Genomic DNA, 19,803 nt, shown 5'->3' with positions numbered 1-19,803 from the left:
ACAAAAATGTAATATTCTCATTGAGATATTCACCTTACAATTACAATGTTGTCGAGGTCTCTGCGATATTAGAGTCCATTTGGTTCATAAAATGAAACAGAGCCTCTGAGTGCGCTGTGATATCATCAGGATAGAATTCAGCGAAACCAACATCAAGCAAGTCATTGCCAATAGATTCTGGAGATTTAGGAAGGTTGGAAGACATAAATAAATGAATGAATAAATAAGTAAATACTTACTTATTTGTACTTAAATAAACAAATAACAAAAACAAACAAACAAACAATTTAAATCAAATAAACTTGAAAAATAATCTCCAAACCTAGATAAGATTCTAGTGCAACAAACAGAAACTGTGTGTGTATGTCTAAATAAGTAAATAAACAGAGTTTGTTGTCAGTTCACACACACGCACTGACTGACGCTGAAGGTAAATCAAGGTTAAAAAGGACCAGCAATTATGGATACATATCCTACACACAGACACACATGCGCACACACACACACACACACACACGCGCACACATGCGCACACACACACACACACACACACACACACACACACACACACACACACACACACACACACACACACACACACACAATTAACAGAAAATCAAAGAACTGTTTTACCTTCTTTTTCATGAAGTACATCCTCTACTTGGACTGTTTTGTGCTCACATGTAATCTCTTCAGTCAGAAGTGTCCTAACACGGCTCAGCCAGTGACCATACCCTGAGCCCAAACTAAAAAATGGTGTGTGCCAAGTCAACAGACACGTCACACACACACACACACACACACACATACACTTCCACATGTAAACCCTGGAGAGAGAACGATCTGGGACCCCGCTGCAGAGGAGCAGAAGGGACTGAGAGTGGGACAGAGCAAGAGGGGGAGGAGGAGAAGAAGAAGAAGAAGAAGAAGAAGAAGAAGAAGAAGAGAAAGGCAAAAAGGGAATGGGAACCCAAAAAATTTCTACGTGTTCTAATTACGACACGCCCGGACATAGACGGTGATGCCCGGGAAGCATGTACACACATGTTTGAAAACACCTTGTGAAGGTCTGCGCTGGGTAAACACTGTCTGATGTGACATGCCCCCAAGAAAGAGGGAGACAGAGAGAGAGAGAGAGAGAGAGAAAGAAGGCAAGGAAGACCTATAAATGGACAAGTGGGAGAGATCAAGGGTCAAAGTGGGAAGATTATGTGTTTTGTGTTTGTGGTTTGCATTTTGTGCGAGTGGAGAGGGATGCCCTGGGGATGTGCAGCAGTAAACACGTCATGTCAAAACGCGACATAGATGTCTGTCTGTCTGTCTGTCTGTCTGTCTGTCTGTCTGTCTATCTTTCTATCCATCTATCTATCTATCTATCTATCTATCTATCTATCTATCTATCTATCTATCTATCTATCTATCTATCTATCTATCTATCTATCTATCTATCTATCTATCTATCTATCTATCTATCTATCTATCCATCTATCCATCTATCTATCTATCTATCTATCTATCTATCTATCCATCTATCCATCTATCCATCTATCTATCTATATATCTATCTATCTATCTATCTATCTATCTATTTGTCTGTCTGTCTGTCTATGGCAAGCCGTTTGAGCATTTATTCCGTCAAATTGTATTTTTCTGACTAGTTGCCTGTTGCCATTTTCTCTTACTAATAGAACAAGTCCATCTTGATATCGAATGTTCACCTTACTCGTCATTCTTTTCAGCAACTAGTTGCACTATTTTCTACTATTTGCATTAAAATCTCACTAGTGGCACAATGATCTTAGTTACACCAAAATAACAACTACAGTAGTTGTCTTTTCAGCGCACTAGTTGGCTTTAACAGGTTGCCGGTGAAGCAGCACTAGTTAACTAATTACGCCAATAATATGTTTTTGATCATACAACTTAATTAGTTAGCTAGTTACACATTTTTGGCGCAACTTAACTAGTAAGGCTATTATGTCCAACTAATAAGAACGTGAACTATGTGGTGTCACCAGTTAACTAGTGGCAGTTACATGCAAATTAGGAGGCGTTACCCAGGGATGTTGGGGCGTATAAGGAGGTTCTCATTGTAACATGAGTGGACGGATTGGGTGTCAGTGAACGTTGGAACCATCTGACAGGTACATATACGCTCTGCATTTTTTTTTTTCAAAAGCTCATAAAGATGGAACGGCTTGGGCGAAATGGGATAAAACGTTTACTTTTGAAGGGTTTTATTTTGATTCATTATTATACTATGATTTATTTATGTGATAAAATGTTCTGCCTTATTGTATTTGTTAATGAAAAACTGACGTCGATAGTTTATAGATGCCATGGATCGGCCGCACTCAGAGACAAGATTAATAAATGTGTATTCGGGGCAGTTTCGACATGCTGTCTTCCAAGTTTGATCCAGATCGGTCCATTATTGTGAAATATTTTGTAAAAAACTGTACTTTTCGCTGAAACGCACACCCATGCACAAATGATGGCGCGCACAGGTCACATGAGAGCATTGCAGTCTAGTAATTGTCAACAATCGAGATCTCACCAAGACAGCGGCATGTGCAGCTATAACTGACGTCAGAACTTTATCGATGTCATGGATCCGACCAACTCACAGACATTCTGAATAAGATTTGTATTCGGGGCAGTCCCAACATGGCGTCGTTCCAGTTCATTATTGTGGAAGACGTTTGTGATGGCCGTGAAATTCAATAGACATTTGTCAGTTTTGCTGTTATCTGCTTTATCTTTCTAATTCTGCATAAAAGTGATAGCATGTGACACTCTCCGGCAAGGCTGCCAAGGCTGTCTGGCAGCACCCTCCTTGTTTGCCATGGCGCCTTTAATCAGATCACATCCCCTTATTAGAGGCGTGGACAATGTGTGGGAACCATGTTATTTCTTTATACGCTGATGATGTTTTAATATACAATCAGAACCCCTCATTTGCTATTCCACTACTTATAGACTTGGAAGACTCTCAGGGTGTCACGACCACACCCACACTATCTCTCCAGCCCTCCACAAAACCCATCTAATAATCACTCTCACTGTCCCTCATTAGTTTCCAATCATCAGTTCTCCCCACCAGCCCCTCACGGCCCCATCCGTACCAGGCTCTTTGACCTTTTGTCTTCCACATTGAGGAACACCATCTTCCTCTGACTTTGTTTTTGCTTGACACCTTTTACACCTTTTTGGATTGTAATAAAGCCCCCCTGCTTGCACTTTTATCCACCCTACGGCATACCCTCTAACGCAGGGTACGAAGTAAATTGGTCGAAAACCATAAGTAAGCCAATTTTCCAATTTAATTCCGATAAACTACAAAACCAGTCAAAGTGGAAGTTGTCTCATTCATCTATTAATTACCTTGGTGTAAACATTCCATCAAAGATTGAGGGTACCTTTAGCCTGAACTAGGAAAACATAATTAAGATGTCTGTTTTGCCGAACTTTCTGTAATGTTTTTCATAATCTCCCCTTTTCACTACCACCAAATTTCTTTCAGAAGATGCAAAGTTTCTTCACTTCTTTGATACGGAACAATAAACATCAGTAAAAATGTGTTGTATCGGGGGGTTCATTTACCAAATCTGAAACGATATACCTCTCAGCACAACTGAGTCAGAAAAAGCACTGGTTCTCACTTTGATGATGCAAATGTTTTATGCTCCCCCCCCCCCCCCCCATAAATTGAAATGTTTTCCTTACTTTGACCTCAGTGTGCTTAAGGAAATGACTCAAAATCCTGTGATCTTGAACAGCCTGCATGTATTGAAATGCATTCATAAGCCAATGGATTACAGTGTTCTTGTTTGTCCTGCTACCCCCATTCGAAGAAACCAATATTTAACCTAATGCCTTGCTGATGAAACATTTAAATCCTGGGATGAAGCACGTATACAAGAAATCCACCTTTTCGGTAATGGTACTTTTATGTCCTTCCTTCAAACCCAGGCATGTACAAGGCCCCGTCTTGTCATCTGTTTAGGTTCTTTCAGGTTCATGTGGTCGAATCAAAGCAACTTTCATATCTTTGCAGGCGTTGTACCAGGTTGAAAGAAACTTTTTCCCACATGCAATTGTCTCACACTATATCAACTCATTTCTGGAATGGTGATACCATTTCAACCTGTCTCCTTGCTTCTGTCCCATGTACACCATGATTGTGTCTTCTAGGGACTTTTGGTTCTGGCCCATGGAACAGCTCCCAAAAGAAATGAATCAACCTTGCTTTAATGGCAGGCCTAAATACTTTACTCACCTCTGGAAATCTCATAATCTGCCGACCTGAGTGGTTAAATTAATTTTCTAGTTTCATTCCCCAAGAAAATAATTTATTATAATAGCTGTAAACAACATTAATTTTTGCTTATATGGCAACCCCACCTGGGTGTGATGGCACGCACAATAAGCGCAGATAGTGATGTGCGTGTTTGAACGAATGGTTCAAAATGAACGACTGTGTTTACTGACTCGGGATTGACGAGTCCTTGTCTCCACTAACTCGTTCACTGACTTGCCCCTCCTACCTGCTACTTACTAGACAACGTATCACTCACACTATTGTGCAACTCTTATATTAACTGCATTTGTGGAAATGTATCAAGTTAATTATTGTATTAAGCCCTGTGAAAAAATAAACAACTTTGGCGCTTGTTTCAACTCAGTACTCGCTCCCAGCACGGAGCCCCGCCCCCTGCCCTGACCTGATTGGTCTGACGCGGGCTGCACCAAATCACTCGTCAAGTCTCATGCAACATTGACAGACAGTAACTGTGCATGAAATTTAATTTGTCATGCCTCGTCATGACATGTATTCCATCTGCTCTGGGCTTGTTCCACCTAGCCCACTCTCTGCAATAAAACAAAGAGTGGGCACGGTGTGTTTTCAACCCCACGGCCTGTGTCTCTGCCCCCCGCGAAACGATTCGTTTCACCATCAGAATTTGATCCGATAACATTTTGGAAGGCCTAGAAGAACTGCACGATTAAATGATTTTATTCCATTTGTTGTTGGTGGAGGGCTTGACCGGAAGACCGGTGGTCTCGACCGGCGGAGGTCTCTGGTGTGCATGCTTTATGGGCACTGGGGCCGGTGGGGGATTCCCCAAGATCTGGGTGACTGACTTGGTGACTTGAGTGACTCAAAAACCTGACTCTCTTCAGTGGGTGACTCATAAAAAAACTCAAGTCAGTAAAAAGAACCTCCCATCACTAGCAGATACCCATTTTTTCATATTTTGTTTCATAACACTAGTAGCTATGTATAAGTCCTTGGTGTTTTGTAAATTGTATCCATATATATATATATTTTTTGTTCTTGCTGTTTTTCTTTGAATTATTTATTTTTTGGTTTGTTTGCTTGTTTCCTCTTCTGTTTTTTTTTACCTGTCTTCATGGGACGATAATGGAAAATGGAAAAGCCAGTGCACACATGTGACCAATTGCATTTGTATATGGCAATTGTACCATTGTTCCTCATTTCCTTATATGTGCACTCCATTGTTCTTAAAAAAATATATAGTATGAGCTAAAATGTAAAGGGTGTGAAAAACTCTCAGAAATAGCTTCGTGTTCGGAGGGCTATGAATAAAAAAAAAAATCAAATCGCAGTATTCTGTTTATTTCCCGCTTTTTCCTGTTTTATTTGCTTTCATATCACTAGTACATGTTCAGCTGTGCCTACTGACTACTAGTTCACTAGTGGCTGCTCACTGCACCCCACTAGTTAACTAATACAACTAAAAGGCTTACTAGTGAACTAGTTAGCCCGCTTTGGCCTCACGAGTCGACTAGTAGTTCCAATGTGTCCGACTGTTTAACTACAGGAGGTAGTATGATCCCATCGGGTACGGTTTGAAAAAAGGACCTTTATGTCTCCTTAACGGTCCAACCAAATATATTTCTGAGAAAAGTTCATGTGAGAAATAGGCCATTCAGAAGCGGAATATTGATATATTTATCATCTACAATGGCCAGTTTATAAGTACGTTAACAATATTGGGGACATCCGTCCGTCCGGCAAATTAGCCGAAACAAGAAACTGGCCAATCGCACTTGTATATGCAAACCAGGTGCTACACTACGAGCGGCAGCCAATCACGCCCCTACGCCTCAGAATTTGCTTATAATCAATACATGATTTAAGATATAAATAAAGTATTATTTAAAAGTTCTAAAATTGAATTCAAATTGCAAAAGAACAATAAAGTAAAAAAAAAAAAAAAAAAAGGATATATTCATCCTTATATATGATTTAATGATGAATATTGAGTTTTGATATGAAATAACTTCAGTTACAGTATATAATATATATTAGGCAAGGCATATATAAGGCATTTTTTACTGAAAGTACACAATTGGTTTACAGTGTTTTGTAAATGTGTTATAATAGTTTATTATAGCAAATTGAAACAACAAATGCATAGGCTTCCTCGTCCGCTCTCTGACCAGGGTAGGGATTTTTTTTTCCATTTGAGATCTCCCACAAGTTGGAATTCTCTCCCTGATGAGGGAGGGACGGCGAGCCAACCCAAACTGAACAAACCACCAGAAGCAGACCCCAAACCCCAAACCCCAAAGAGGACCGCCGAATTATAAATAAGGGGAAATAATAAATATATTTGTATTTGTGAATCATCCGCATCAACGGATCTGAATCCTGCTTATCTATGTGGTACTTTAACAGTACTCTTATCAGTTCTTTTTTATTTTTCAAGAGAAAAACTAAAACACATTTAGAGCAGAATTAAGACTGCTGTAGTTTCTGCGCATTACGCATGAAGGGGGGGCGATTGAGAGCGTCTCCTCGTGAGCGTAGGAGAGACGGGGGGGGGGCGGCTCCCACTGGGAGGGCGGGGAGGGGGCTGGGCTGGAGACGGCCCATATCTCCATATCTCTGACAAGGAGTGGGAGAGAGAGAGAGAGAGAGAGTGAGGAGAGATGTCTTTTCTGATAATAGTGAAAATGCTTCCGAGATGAACATCTCTTAATTTCTCCAATACTGTTAAAAGTACATCAGAGCTTATCGATACTACGGTCTTCAATAATTTAGGTCAGTATCCAACCTCCATGCCCCAATCCTCTGTGCCCCCCCGAATAGTTTAATATTTGCATTGAATAGCTGCATCCGAAACAACTGACATAATTCGGAGTCGGGTACAGCCAACTCTGACGGCCTGTAATTTACTGCCTATACGAATGAGGAAAGAACAGAACAGACTTCAACTCAAAATCCAATCACATAGTTTGTGATGTATTTTTCAGTGTACCCCACCCCCCACCTATCCCTAAATTAACACAGGAGGGTAGAGAAGTGCGGGACTCAGCACGCAACCTCTAAAGCTTCTGTTGCACTTTTGAATATGTATTCCAGGTGCAGTGTCTCCTGGAATCCTCTTCAAAAACACATTGTTATCAAAAGGGGACTGAAGGACCCAGACCCAGACACCCAGAACCCCAATGGTGGAGTTCCTATGTGGTAGGTACAGCCACATTTCAGAGCTCCAGATGGTCATAGCTTCCTGATCTTTGGTGGTGGAATGACCCATAAGATCCCTGCTCTGCTGCGCGAACCTTTTTTCCAAATATGTGCACTTTTATTTATATATCTGAAAATATCAAGTTTTTATTTTTTAATTTTTAATAAATAATGTTTTATTAAAAAAAATTGCACTGCAAGACTTTACAACCTAAAGAACATTGAGCAGCTTTCACTTGTCTAGTATTTATTTTGAAGTGCAAAACAATGGTTATACCAATACAAAAGTGTTAAAGGCTGTAAATTGTAAAAAGTTCAAACATGAGGTACTGTACCAATGATTTCACTAACATTAAGCGAATAAATAAAAATATACCGTAGATGTTAAGAATTAATAAAATCAAATGGACATGACTTCTTCATCAGTTGGTCCCCTTCATTTACCCCATCCTTCAACTCTGACCTCTCCCTGAGCCGACCTCCTTGCTCCAATCCTTCATTATAGAACCAAAGTATAAATGTCCAAACAAAGTTTCCTTCACATGAAATTTGTCTTGGTTTTACATATACTCAACATTTACAAATTGTCTCAAAGACAACTTCGATTCACTCGATTCACTATAGGATACGCTACAATTAGTCTATGGTTTGTTTAAATCGTTTGTTAGAAGTGATAACTATGCCATGGATGACTAAGTAGAAAAGGTTTTACAAGTCGACTTTATAGACTTTGTGTGTAGTTCACAAAGTTATTATTTAGCATTATTTAGGCTATAGTAAATAAACAGCTGATTACACATGCAATATCAGTACCAATAGTCACCCTTCCAAAATAAGATCGCCCAGTCCTATATATATGTATGCCACACCATTGTGAGGCAGCCATGTCAGCTTGCGTGTAAAGTGGAGGCAACAACAGGGTTTACAGAAGACTAGGGAGCATTTGAGGTGACGGAGAGGATGGAATCGATCCCTGATCCGACCCGCTTTGATTCGGTTGTCGTTGTGACTCCTGCACAAAGGAGCCTTTCTCTGCTCGCTTTTAGATACTGAGTGTTGGCGGCCTTTGAAAAAAAAAAAAAATCACCACCTCTTAAAGGTATTGTCGAAGGGGGGTTCCCGGGAAAACAAGGTAAGCCCAGGTGCTGCCATCAACCACACACACACACACACACACGCACGCACGCACACACACACACGCACACACACACACACACACACACAGGTGTTCTTAAAACTTTGATTCCATGTGCAACAAGTTGAAACAGACCGAACCCCTCACTGCCATCGAGAGAATCGGAGTATGTAGGAGTGTGTGTGTGTGTGTGTGTGTGTGTGTACGTTTATATACATATACTATGTGTGTGTCTGTGTGTGTTTAAGTATTTATGCTCCCTATCCCACCTCTATCCCACATCCCCTATGGGCAGCCATCTTGCTGGCTGCCACTCAAAGCTAAGACTTAAAGGCCACAAACATTAGCTGTGGCAGATAAACCGGCAACAACACCCATCACTTGTCAAGATGAGTGAAACACAATAGGCCGACGACAGGAGGAAGATTCCCCTTCTAATGACCCGTGTTAACCGCTACTTTACCAACTCTATCAAAGACGCTGTGGCGCTGGCAGCACTGGAGTGGCCGAAGACACAACTAGAGTAAATATTAAAAAGTCAAAGATAGAAATGAGTGTGAAACACTGAACGACCAAACGAGGTCAGGAGGAGTTGAGCCTGAAAGAAACTCATCCTGCTTGAGCAGGAGCAGTGGAGTTGACGAAGGCTGCCCCCTGTTGGGGATACACAGTAGGACACACTGCGTCCAGGCCATCGCCATACATTCCACTGATCGAGACTTCCAACATGTTTCACTGTGGCTGAAATCAATGGTTGTTTTACTATATTTTTTAATGTACTCCATAAACACTTTATGAAATAATTATATTCATTCATTCATTCATTCATCCATTCATCCATCCACCCATCCATCCATCCATCCATCCATTCATTCATTCATTCATTCTTTTATAACCTATGACCAGACTTGAGGAGTGTTCAATGTTGAGTGTGACCCATTCCTGTGAGTGGGTGTGTTGTGAGTGCTGACATTCCAGGACAGTAATGATGACACATAAGGTGTTTTTTTAATTTTGTATTAATGAATGCATAAATAAATGAATGAATACCAATGCACATCCCTCCTTAAAGACTATTCATAAAGTATTCAGAGATATGTGCCATTGTGGTCACCAGTGATAAACCTCAGTGCTGAATGGTAAACTCAATCACAAACTTAATCAAGTATGGAAATAAACACATACTTAACTATTCTTAGAAGTAAAAAAAAAAAAAAGTAGTCTTTTCATCGAAAGTTGCATTTAGCGAGTTAATCTCAGGGCTATGTATTAAAGTTGTTTTTTGAGTCAAAATGGCAGATTATCAAGGACTGCCTAGAAAACAATGTCATTAGCATAATAAAAAATATATATATATATATCCTGATATGACAAAGTGCTTTATTGCTTTCAGTAGAGGAGGGAGCAAAACAAAGCTTTTCATCAGATGAGAAGATATCGTTCTTAAAGGTACAAAGAACCACAACAAAACATATTGCAGTTGATGATCATGCATTATCGTCCACAAAGTTGTCAAACTGACAGCTTGACTTCCGAGTATGTTATCATTAACAAAGTCCAGTGTCAGATCTTAGGCGGATTGGTGGTAGATTGATGTTATAGCCTGTTTCTCTATAGATTAAAGCTTTGTAAGATAACTATCAAACACCCAAGTCTGTTGCCAAATCCATGAACACCAAAACTTAACTACAATAAACTACTAATAACTAACGGCAGCCATCTCAGAACACTGAAGTCACCATCTTCCCACTGGACAAAAAGCCACATACAGTATATGTATGCAAAAGTCTGAAAATTGACGATGAAAAAGACAACCATCCACTCCACTTACCGTGCCACAATGCTGCGTGGGCTCAACAACACACAACATCTTCGGGGTCCCGTGGCGATGGGCGGGGGAGTGAATACAAAATGAATATTGAAGTCGGCGACCGCCAGGACCTAGTGGCTCTGCTCAGCAACGCTCTCTGCAGTCATCGCTCCAGGGTGCGACTGAGGGAGTCTCTCCCCTCTACTCTGACGGCCGCCTGCTCCCCAGAGCGGGACATGATGGAGATGAAGGAAAAGTATTTTCCTGTCGCCTCCGCCTCCTCCTCCTCCTCCTCCTCCTCCTCCTCCTCCTCCACCTGTTTCCCCTTAAACCTGACTGGGCCTTCTCCTGCTCACTCTCCATCCAACAACAAACCCTGGTCACACCCGTCGCACTTTCCTGACTATTCATTAACCTGCCCGGCAGGCCTGGGCTTGCCCACCGATAGATTAGATCCTACCAATACTCCAGATCAGTGTGTGTGTGTGTGTGTGTATGTTAGTGTGTGTTTGTGTGTGTGGGTGTGTGTGTGTGTGTGTGTGTGGGGCGGGAGGGGGGGGTGTTCAGGGGCAGTTATTTGGTTCTTAAAGTACAAGTCTTTCTTCAGAGAAATAGAGATAGACAAACCTAAATTTAAAAATCTTACTGCAAAAAAACATGAGTAGCTACAAGCTCGTACATACACGCACACACGCACGCACGACGCACGCACGCACACACACACACACACGCACGCACGCACGCACGCACACACACACACCCACACACACACACACACACACACACACACACACACACACCTTGATCTACAGATGGCTCCTGGAGCAGCAAGAGGCTCTAGCTGGGGGTTTAATTAGAGTTTTTCCCCCTCCCCGCTCCCAGTGGGCCAGTCAGCAGTCATCAGCTGAGGGGAAGGAGGGAAAAGTTGCTGAGGAGAGGGAAACTAAATGGGAGGGAATCTCTCCCACTACGGAGGGAAAACGCAGGACTGGCTCAGGAGTGAGGGACAAAGAGCTGTTGAATTCATTTTCTCTGTTTTTGCTCTTGTTGGACACATAATATTGGTGTTGTTTCTGTAAGGTGTGAGCTAGAGGATAAAGGCTTGCATTTATTAATGAATGATGTTCAGTTGACGCGATGTAGAGACAGGGTATCCAAACAATTCAAAATCCCTATTAAAAAAGACCACATTGAAGCAACCTGATAAAAAAATGTTCAATGTTTTTAAGAGAGGTTTTTTTTCTTTGAAATGTGTCATAGTATAACCTCGTGGAACGCTTGACTGTTGAGGAACTTACCACTCTTCTGCAGCTTGTCACTATGCTTAAATGCAGATTGAAGCGGCAAATATTTAAGCCTTGAAAAAAAAAAAACGAAATCTCCTTTTTGAAAACGGCAAAATCTGACTCTACATGTAATGCCTACGTGTAATAAAAGTAACAGTCACATTTTCCCAAAATAGACCCAAAGATTTGCCACAGAATTTCCAAAACATCTTTAAATCCTTCAGTCTTGGAGAGGAAAAACATGGAAAACATGAGAGCAGTCAGTGAATAAAATCCTGAAAAACTCTGACAAAGAAAGACTGTCTGACAATATTGTGAGCTCCCAATTTTTGAAAAGGAGATTTTTTATTTTTTTGTTTGTTTTTTATGCTTAAACGTTTGCCCCATTGGACTGCATTTAAGCACAATGAGAAGATACAGCGTAGAGTGGTAAGTTTCTCAACAGTAAAGTGTTCAGAGAGGTTGTTTCTATGAACAGTTATAGATGTTGGTAGTAACCAACATTTTACGTAACATATCCAGTCTTGGTTTGAAAAATATTGAAGTGATGCTTTAACAACAAGCTGGATGAATGCACTGGGTATTCTTACCATGACGCTGTCGTTCATGTCCCTCATGTGGTAGACATCCATGCAGACCTCGGTAGCTCCGCGATGGCCCCCTGGGGTGCTGGTGGAAGGCACCGGGCGCTCTCCTGCTTGGCTCCCGGGGGGAAGCTCATAATAGGTGCTGTCTGGCTCCCTTTGGGCAAACAACAGTAGAGAATATAACTCTGGCATGGCCACAGTTTTTAACTTTTAAAATCCATTGTGTCAACTTCAAGAGTCAAGATTCAAGATTGAGATCTCAAGAGGCTAAAAAATAGAAGCAGCTGTGGATAGGGTGGAACTATACTGTAGAAGAGAGGGGATAATTTGAAATATTTGAAGGAAAATGTATCTATCTTAATTTTCAAAAGTTAAATGAGCACTATCTGTTTAAATGGTGAGTAAACTACCTTACATTGTCAGGCTAACTCTGGAATCCAAACACAGAACCCTATCCTTATTTATCATAATTTATTTGAATTGACATTTTGTGTTATCAGGTTATTATTTTACCTCTGCTTATAGAACACATTATTGCAATATAAGATTGTTTTACTCACTGTGTAAACAACTAGAGACAAGAGGATGCATGTTTCACCTTCCCCAATAAAAAGACGGGCCAGTCTGGCTGGTGAGGTTTTTTTTTATAATAACATAAATAACATAAATAACATAAAATGGCAAATACGGCAAATAATGTCAAAGGCTCCAATGGTTTACGTCAAACATGAAGACAAAGCCAAACCGGGTGACTTACAAGGAACTCCACAGGTGGTCGAAGGTGCCTCCCTCCTCCGTGGCAGTGGACGTGGACATCTTTAACGATGGGATGTCCAGTGAGGGGTATATCACTCTGTGTAACACACATGGCCATGCATACAGGAATTAGTTTGATTAATGTAAACTAGCAACTTAATGGAAAAAAAGCTAATTGAGCGAATACGTTGTTGGTTTGAACAAAAAATTAATAAGGTGGGTGGGGGGTGTGTGTTACAAATGAGGGGTAAGGCCATTTCATTCAAGATAATTCAACCCCTGGGATTAGAGGAGACCAGGAGAGCTGACGGACACCGATTTCGGTCAAAACATGTGGGCTTATTAATCGATATAGCTTTGATAATAAAGGCTTTTTAATCACACTTTATATCTACTCTCCTCCTTGGATATCCAGAGTAACCCATCGAGATCTCATCTGGAAGGATCCTTTATATTTGAACCCCTGTTCGGTGGAGAAACGGCTCCATGCTGTACAGCCTCGATGCTCGAGGCTCACTCCTATGCAGGTGTGATCACACTGCTGAAGTGCCATGGGGTACCAGGGGGCCTGGGCGTGCCCGAACCTGTCCTCTCCATCCCCCTCACCCTGACAGAAATGACACTTCCTTCCTCCTTACACCTTACACTCCTGCACCGGTTTCTCCAAATATTCTGCTGCCAATAGAAGTAACTACATCCAAGTTGTAGTGACTTCTGGTGGATTACACGACAAGTCCCACAATTCCATTAGAAACCGCAAAGGTTTTTTTTCCGAATCTGGGTTTACTCTCGTTATGTTCACTTTCTTCTTCTGATCGATTTATTTGTGCTTTTCTCTGACACTTGAGGTCGTGGGAATATTATTTATATTATTTTTGTGAATGTTCCCCTATATTGACATCTTACTGACATTTTGTTGCTCAGTCAAAAGCCCCTTTCCCACATTGAATCCTTAACTTTGCATAAAGTAAAATGACTACCTATTGCAAAGGCAGTAGGTAATCGTTCTCACATTGGCCTCCATTACTGAAAATTTCAGTATGGAGTCTGTTCCCACATTAGATGACTGTTAGAGCTACATTACGTAATGCTTACATGAGAGGTGTCTTCCACATTAACGGAAGACACAACCGCATTACCAGAAAACACAACCGCATTAACATAAAACACAACCGCTTTAACAGAAAACACATTAACAGAAAACACAACTGCATTAACGGAAAACACAACTGCATTAAGGGAAACAAAACCACATCAACAGAAAACACAAACACAATATCAGAAAACACAACCGCATTAACGGAAAACACAACTGCATTAACACAAACCACAACCACATTAACATAAAACACAACCGCATTAACAGAAAACACAAACGCATTAATGGAAAACACAACCGCATTAAACGGAAACACAACCGCATTAACAGAAAACACAAACGCATTAATGGAAAACACAACCGCATTAACCGGAAACACATCCGCATTAACAGAAAACACAAAAACATGAACAGAAAACACAAACACATTAACAGAAAACACAAATCAAAAACACATTAAGGAAGTGGGAAGTGATCAACCACGGATCTTTGTCGGCAATACAATACAATAAAAATATGTGCAATTAATAAATAGCAAAAACAACTTTTATATCAATCTACATTTTTATTTAAGCCATTTAAGTGCGATATTTCAGAGAAAACAGATTCTACCGGCTGGCAGTTCGACACGTCTGGATTTGCAGCGTGTTTTCTAAATGCTGCGCATGTGTTATACGTATATAGATGTATATATGTATATGTATATATATATTGTAAATTGTATATATTATACGTCGTATTGGTGGAGATCTTTTCTTAATTTGCTTATGTTTTGTGTATTTGGATGTATAGTCTTAAATTGCAGTACGTTGAGCTCTTAGGGCCCCCGTAGAAAGGGACTAAATTCACCGCATTCTTGCTGGGAAAGCTGGACCGGCCACAAACAATAGAAACAGCATAAAGAGGAGCTGATGCAGACACATTGAAATGGTGTCACTTATATAGTGCGAAATTCAAAAAGGGATCACATACGGGATTATTTGTTAACAAAATAATCTTACAGATTACCACTTTGCAGCAATGTAAAGCTATAGGCTATCGCACTTTAGTCAGGTAATTACACTGCAGGGTGTAGTGGAGTTTTGCAGGCTGAAGCAGGAAGCTGCATCTCTGTACTAGAGAATGGCTGCAAGTATGCAAAATAAGAAGTGCCTTATACAATACTATCAAAAAGGAAGTAGTGAGGGTATGAACACCGTGGAAATACAGCCCATATTGCGGATATCTATCTATCTATTTATTTATTTGTTTGTTTGTTTGTTTGTTTATTTATTTATTTATTTATTTTTTTTTTTTTTTTTTTTTTTATTTTTTTTATAATAATAATAATAATAATAATAATACATCTTTGTTGTTGCCCTGTATGATATATGTGTATGTAAAGTAATGCGGTGCACGTTCCAATCACATTTTAAAGCACTGTCCTACCGCGTACAGACGCTGCAAGAGTCTCAGGTTTCCCCCATCTTGGTGAACTGTATAAAGGGTTTGATCGCATCGTCTATACACCGCGAACTGTGCCGGCATGTTGGACCATGGCTTGTTTAATACTCTGCAGCGTCACATCTCCTTAGTAACCCTCTGCAGAAGCCAAACTGTGGCAAAGGTGCATGGATTTTAGGACGCAAGTCAGATAATCGTCACAAAATCGAAAAAACCCCAAAACAAAACATGGGCTATTGTCATTGGCTCAAATAAGAGAAGGTTTTAATCTGTTTTTAATTTATTTCGTTTTAGGCTGTCTCAACTTAAATTGCATCATCAACATCTTACGTTCTCAATTTCGATTTTCAATCTCAGCACCTCAGAAATTGATATTTTACAAATGTAAGATAACAAAAAAAACACGAGTATAGGCAGACTGAACATTTGAAATTGTCAAATATGTTGCTTGATCGTGCATTTATTGGAATGAAAACTATTATTTCCACTTGCACAGCGTTTCTGAAAATAACAGTTTTGCTCACCTCTCGATCGATTATAAATCTTATCTCAAGAGGCACGTAAAGATTTTCAGTGCCGTCATTAGTGCTGATGTCAATGTTTGTTTTGTTGTTTTGTAACACATATATATATATATATATATATATATTATAAATACATATATATTTATAAATATATACATTTTTTTTTTCTCTCACAATATAATGGCCTTTCGGGCGACATGACATTTTGGATAAGAGACACCGTGACAATCATATACAATTAGATACGATAAATCAAACTGTAAAACATATTTGGAAAAAAAAAATGAAAAGGAAAAAAAGATATAATCATTTACTGTATATTCAATGTAATAGATTCAATTGCTAAATAAATAACTAACTTCTACCTCCGGACCCCCCTAGAAGAAGGAGATTAAGGTCCAGGCAAACGCCGAGCCCTCGCTTCCCGCTGTCCCCGAGGCGGCTGCCGCCTCTGGGGGTGACGTCACGCAGAACTCGAGGGCCAATTAGGAATCCATGTGGAACCCACAGGCATCTTTTCACTTAGTGGACTCACCACTAGGGCGTAAGTACTAATTACAACAACTATTACCGCAAGAACTATTGCTGTTGAATTTAATTTCTAGGCCATCCGACCGCTAGCCAGTCGAGGCCACGCTTCAATAATGTGTTTTTAAAGTGGTAATCCGTGAGATTACTTTGTTCAAAAATATCCCACATTTTATATTTATACCAGCTGTCACTTTTGAAAGAAACAGAAATGTATTAGCGTTATGCATATGCTCCACTATGCTGTTTCCGTTCTCGCAATGAACCATGGAGGCAGTTCCTATTCTAATTATTTCATTTTAATGTCACAGTTGGATAATCTTGTTGAATGATATTTGAGGACTGTTTCATGTTCCTAGAGCCTACAATACAAATGCTGCGGTATCACTGAAACAATGATAAGATGTGTTTCAAAAGTAATGAGGCCAAATAGGATACCGGTTTGGATATACCTTTTTTACTGATACTTGAGAAATTGTACATTTTACTTGCAATCAGGTCCATACAATATTTGGCAAGTAGATTTTCCATACTTGCTCACCGCCACAACAAAGCAGGGCTGAAGACGATACTGTAGGCTGGTGGCATTTTTCATGGGCCTTTCACTTCCTTTAATTGGTGATAAGATGAGATTACACTAAATTAATGCCCGGGTTTTAGTTGAAGCTGTAGTGTTGGATTCACCAAATTAGACACATGCTATAGTGATTATGAGCTTCAAGGTAACTGCTGCATGGTGAATTGAATTAGTCCCTTTTTGACGTCGCTTTATTTATGTAAACGCCTACTATATGACGCCCCACCCCCTACCCCCCACCGTGTCTACGGGCATTTATTCTCAGAATTTTTGTATTTATTTTTGGTTCAGACTTGCAGAAAAACGAATCTAATCAGCCAACTGTCTTGTGAATCAAAATGGGTGTTGTGGTTATTCCGGTTATTTTAATTCACTTCAAGTCAGCTCCCCAGTTACTGCGCCCATGACAACGTGCACACACCAAGAACACACACTCCCAGCAGAGCAGATCATATTAATGAATTAATGAGTAAAAATGTGGTCTTTATATTATGTCCTCTATAGGACGGTGACGTTTTTGTCAGGCTACCATGGGAATCTTTTATTTTTAACACTTATAGGCCCAATACATAGACCACTGACTAAATCCGAATGTGGTAATTATATAAAATTGTCCTCAAAGTCAAAACATGAGCTACAGATCGCCCAAAAGATCCTTTCAATAACATATGATTTGAAAAACAACAACAACAACTAGTAATAAACAGCAACGTCCCGCAATTGGAAACCGTGTAATTTAGAAAAGGGCCGATTATTGTAAATATCATTTAAAATGCTGTTGTCGTTTTTTCCCTATTTGCCTACAAGTAAAAACCGATCAGATCAATAACGTTTGCATAATGGGTTCAGAAAAAAAATGAATATCAGCCTTCAAAATAAAAAAAGAACACATGAAAAGGGAAGTGTAACATCTGAAGCGTTATATTGTGTAGATATTAACATGATTTCGGACTGTTTGTTCGTGGGCAGTCAAGGTAGGCAGAAGTAAAGACAATCGAAAATGGATAATCTGTTAAATAGGCCTTACATTTTTATTGTAATTACCTGGAAAATTCTACATTTACAATAAATGTGGTCTAGTGTAGTGGTTATTGTATTGACATATTACAGTACCATCACTGAAATCATGAACATATATTTCATATCGGCTAAATACTTAAACCCTCAAGCCATATCATTTACCATACATAATAAAAAAAATATTAACTTACCAGGATTTAGTGATCGCAAATCGAAATGTATCATAAAATCGCGCAGAGCACCTGGCTTTTATAATCTATCATGCCATGGGGATGACCCTCCATAAAAAGAAATCGACCGACTCCTGAAGTTGATAACAAGCTATGGGAACGATTGACTTTTCCGGGAAATGCAAGAAAGAAATCACAGAGCTGAGAATGCGATATGCTTCCATCCAAGAAAGGGTGAGCTTTGCGGATGAGAAGTCCAGAGATGGAGAGGCGCGCTAGGGGAAGCGGAGAGGCGGTAGCCGCGGTTTGAGCGCACACAAGCGGGAAATTTTTACCCAGCTCACCAGAGGCACAAGGAAGCGCATGAAAACAACCATAGTTCAGTTGCAGGGTTTACTGAGCTAAACCTGTAGGAAGATGTCGATGAAACGCAACGTTGATGGGCTTAAAGGTTGACATTTAATTGGAAACGTCCCAGTAGCGTAATAAACGCTGTAATAAAAAAAAAAATACACTTGTAATCTATTTAGATCTTTTTTAATCTTTAGATCTACTGTCATTGTGTTTTTTTCTAATGCTGACAATGCATTTAAGCAACACCAGCCTGGATTTTAACCCGTTTTGAAAGTGTTGTAACTACTTTCTTAATTGCAGTTACTGTTGAACTACATTTCCCTACAACCAAGAGACCAAGGCGGATTTAATAGCGAGATCATTGTGTTTAAAGAGTTTACATAACTTGTTATTTAGATCTTATTCTGTTTATATTGTTGTATCTGTCTTAAATTCACATTTTTCAGCGCTGACATACATTTAAGCAACACCAGCAATTTAACCCATTTTTAAAGCGATGTAACTTGTGGTGTGTTCCAGCAACACAGGAACTCGGACAATTCCGTTCTCCTTCTCAGAACGGCACAAAGGAACGGTGGAATATCAAATCGGAATTCCGGGGAAGATCGCCCTGGCCCGAGTTTTCATAGATAACAGAATTGATGTCCCAGAAATATGGCGACACACACCGATAACCCTGAACAAAGTACCCTTTCCATGGGTTTTTAGTTGAATACACGTTAAACTTGGTACATGGCTCTACACTACTCTGTAGTTTTAGTTCCTGCGCAGATACTTGTAGAATTTACAAGCATGCGAAGCAAACACACATTTACCGCGGGCGTTCACCTTTCCCGAATAGAGGCCACGGGACACATTTAGTTCAGAAGCGGAGATGACTCGGAATGGCCGATTCCCTTGCGTTAATGGCAGACCGCGTTCGGAGCAGTCAGAGTTGAACTACATTTCCCACCGGTGCAAGGCATTTGTAGGCCAATGCTGATTGGACCGCGCATTCTGACGTCACCGACCACTAA

At 40.1% G+C, this 19,803-nt stretch overlaps 1 protein-coding gene across 1 annotated transcript in view; it reads right to left on the bottom strand.

Annotated features, from left to right (window-relative positions):
• Positions 1 to 19,803, bottom strand: part of tp73 (tumor protein p73) — a gene marked incomplete at its 3' end in the record, with an annotated part of 48,791 nt that overhangs the window by 24,793 nt on the left and 4,195 nt on the right. The window contains exons 2-3 of the mRNA XM_080014461.1: positions 13,074 to 13,169; positions 12,320 to 12,470 (exon numbers count right to left, since the gene is read on the bottom strand). Coding sequence (XP_079870587.1) covers positions 12,320 to 12,470; positions 13,074 to 13,169 — 247 coding nt within the window. The remainder of the gene's footprint in view (positions 1 to 12,319; positions 12,471 to 13,073; positions 13,170 to 19,803) is intronic.

The sequence above is a fragment of the Zeus faber genome (assembly GCF_960531495.2).
Source record: "Zeus faber genome assembly, chromosome: 15".
In the NCBI taxonomy this organism is placed as follows: domain Eukaryota; kingdom Metazoa; phylum Chordata; class Actinopteri; order Zeiformes; family Zeidae; genus Zeus; species Zeus faber.
This window is presented reverse-complemented; position numbering and strand designations above follow the sequence as displayed.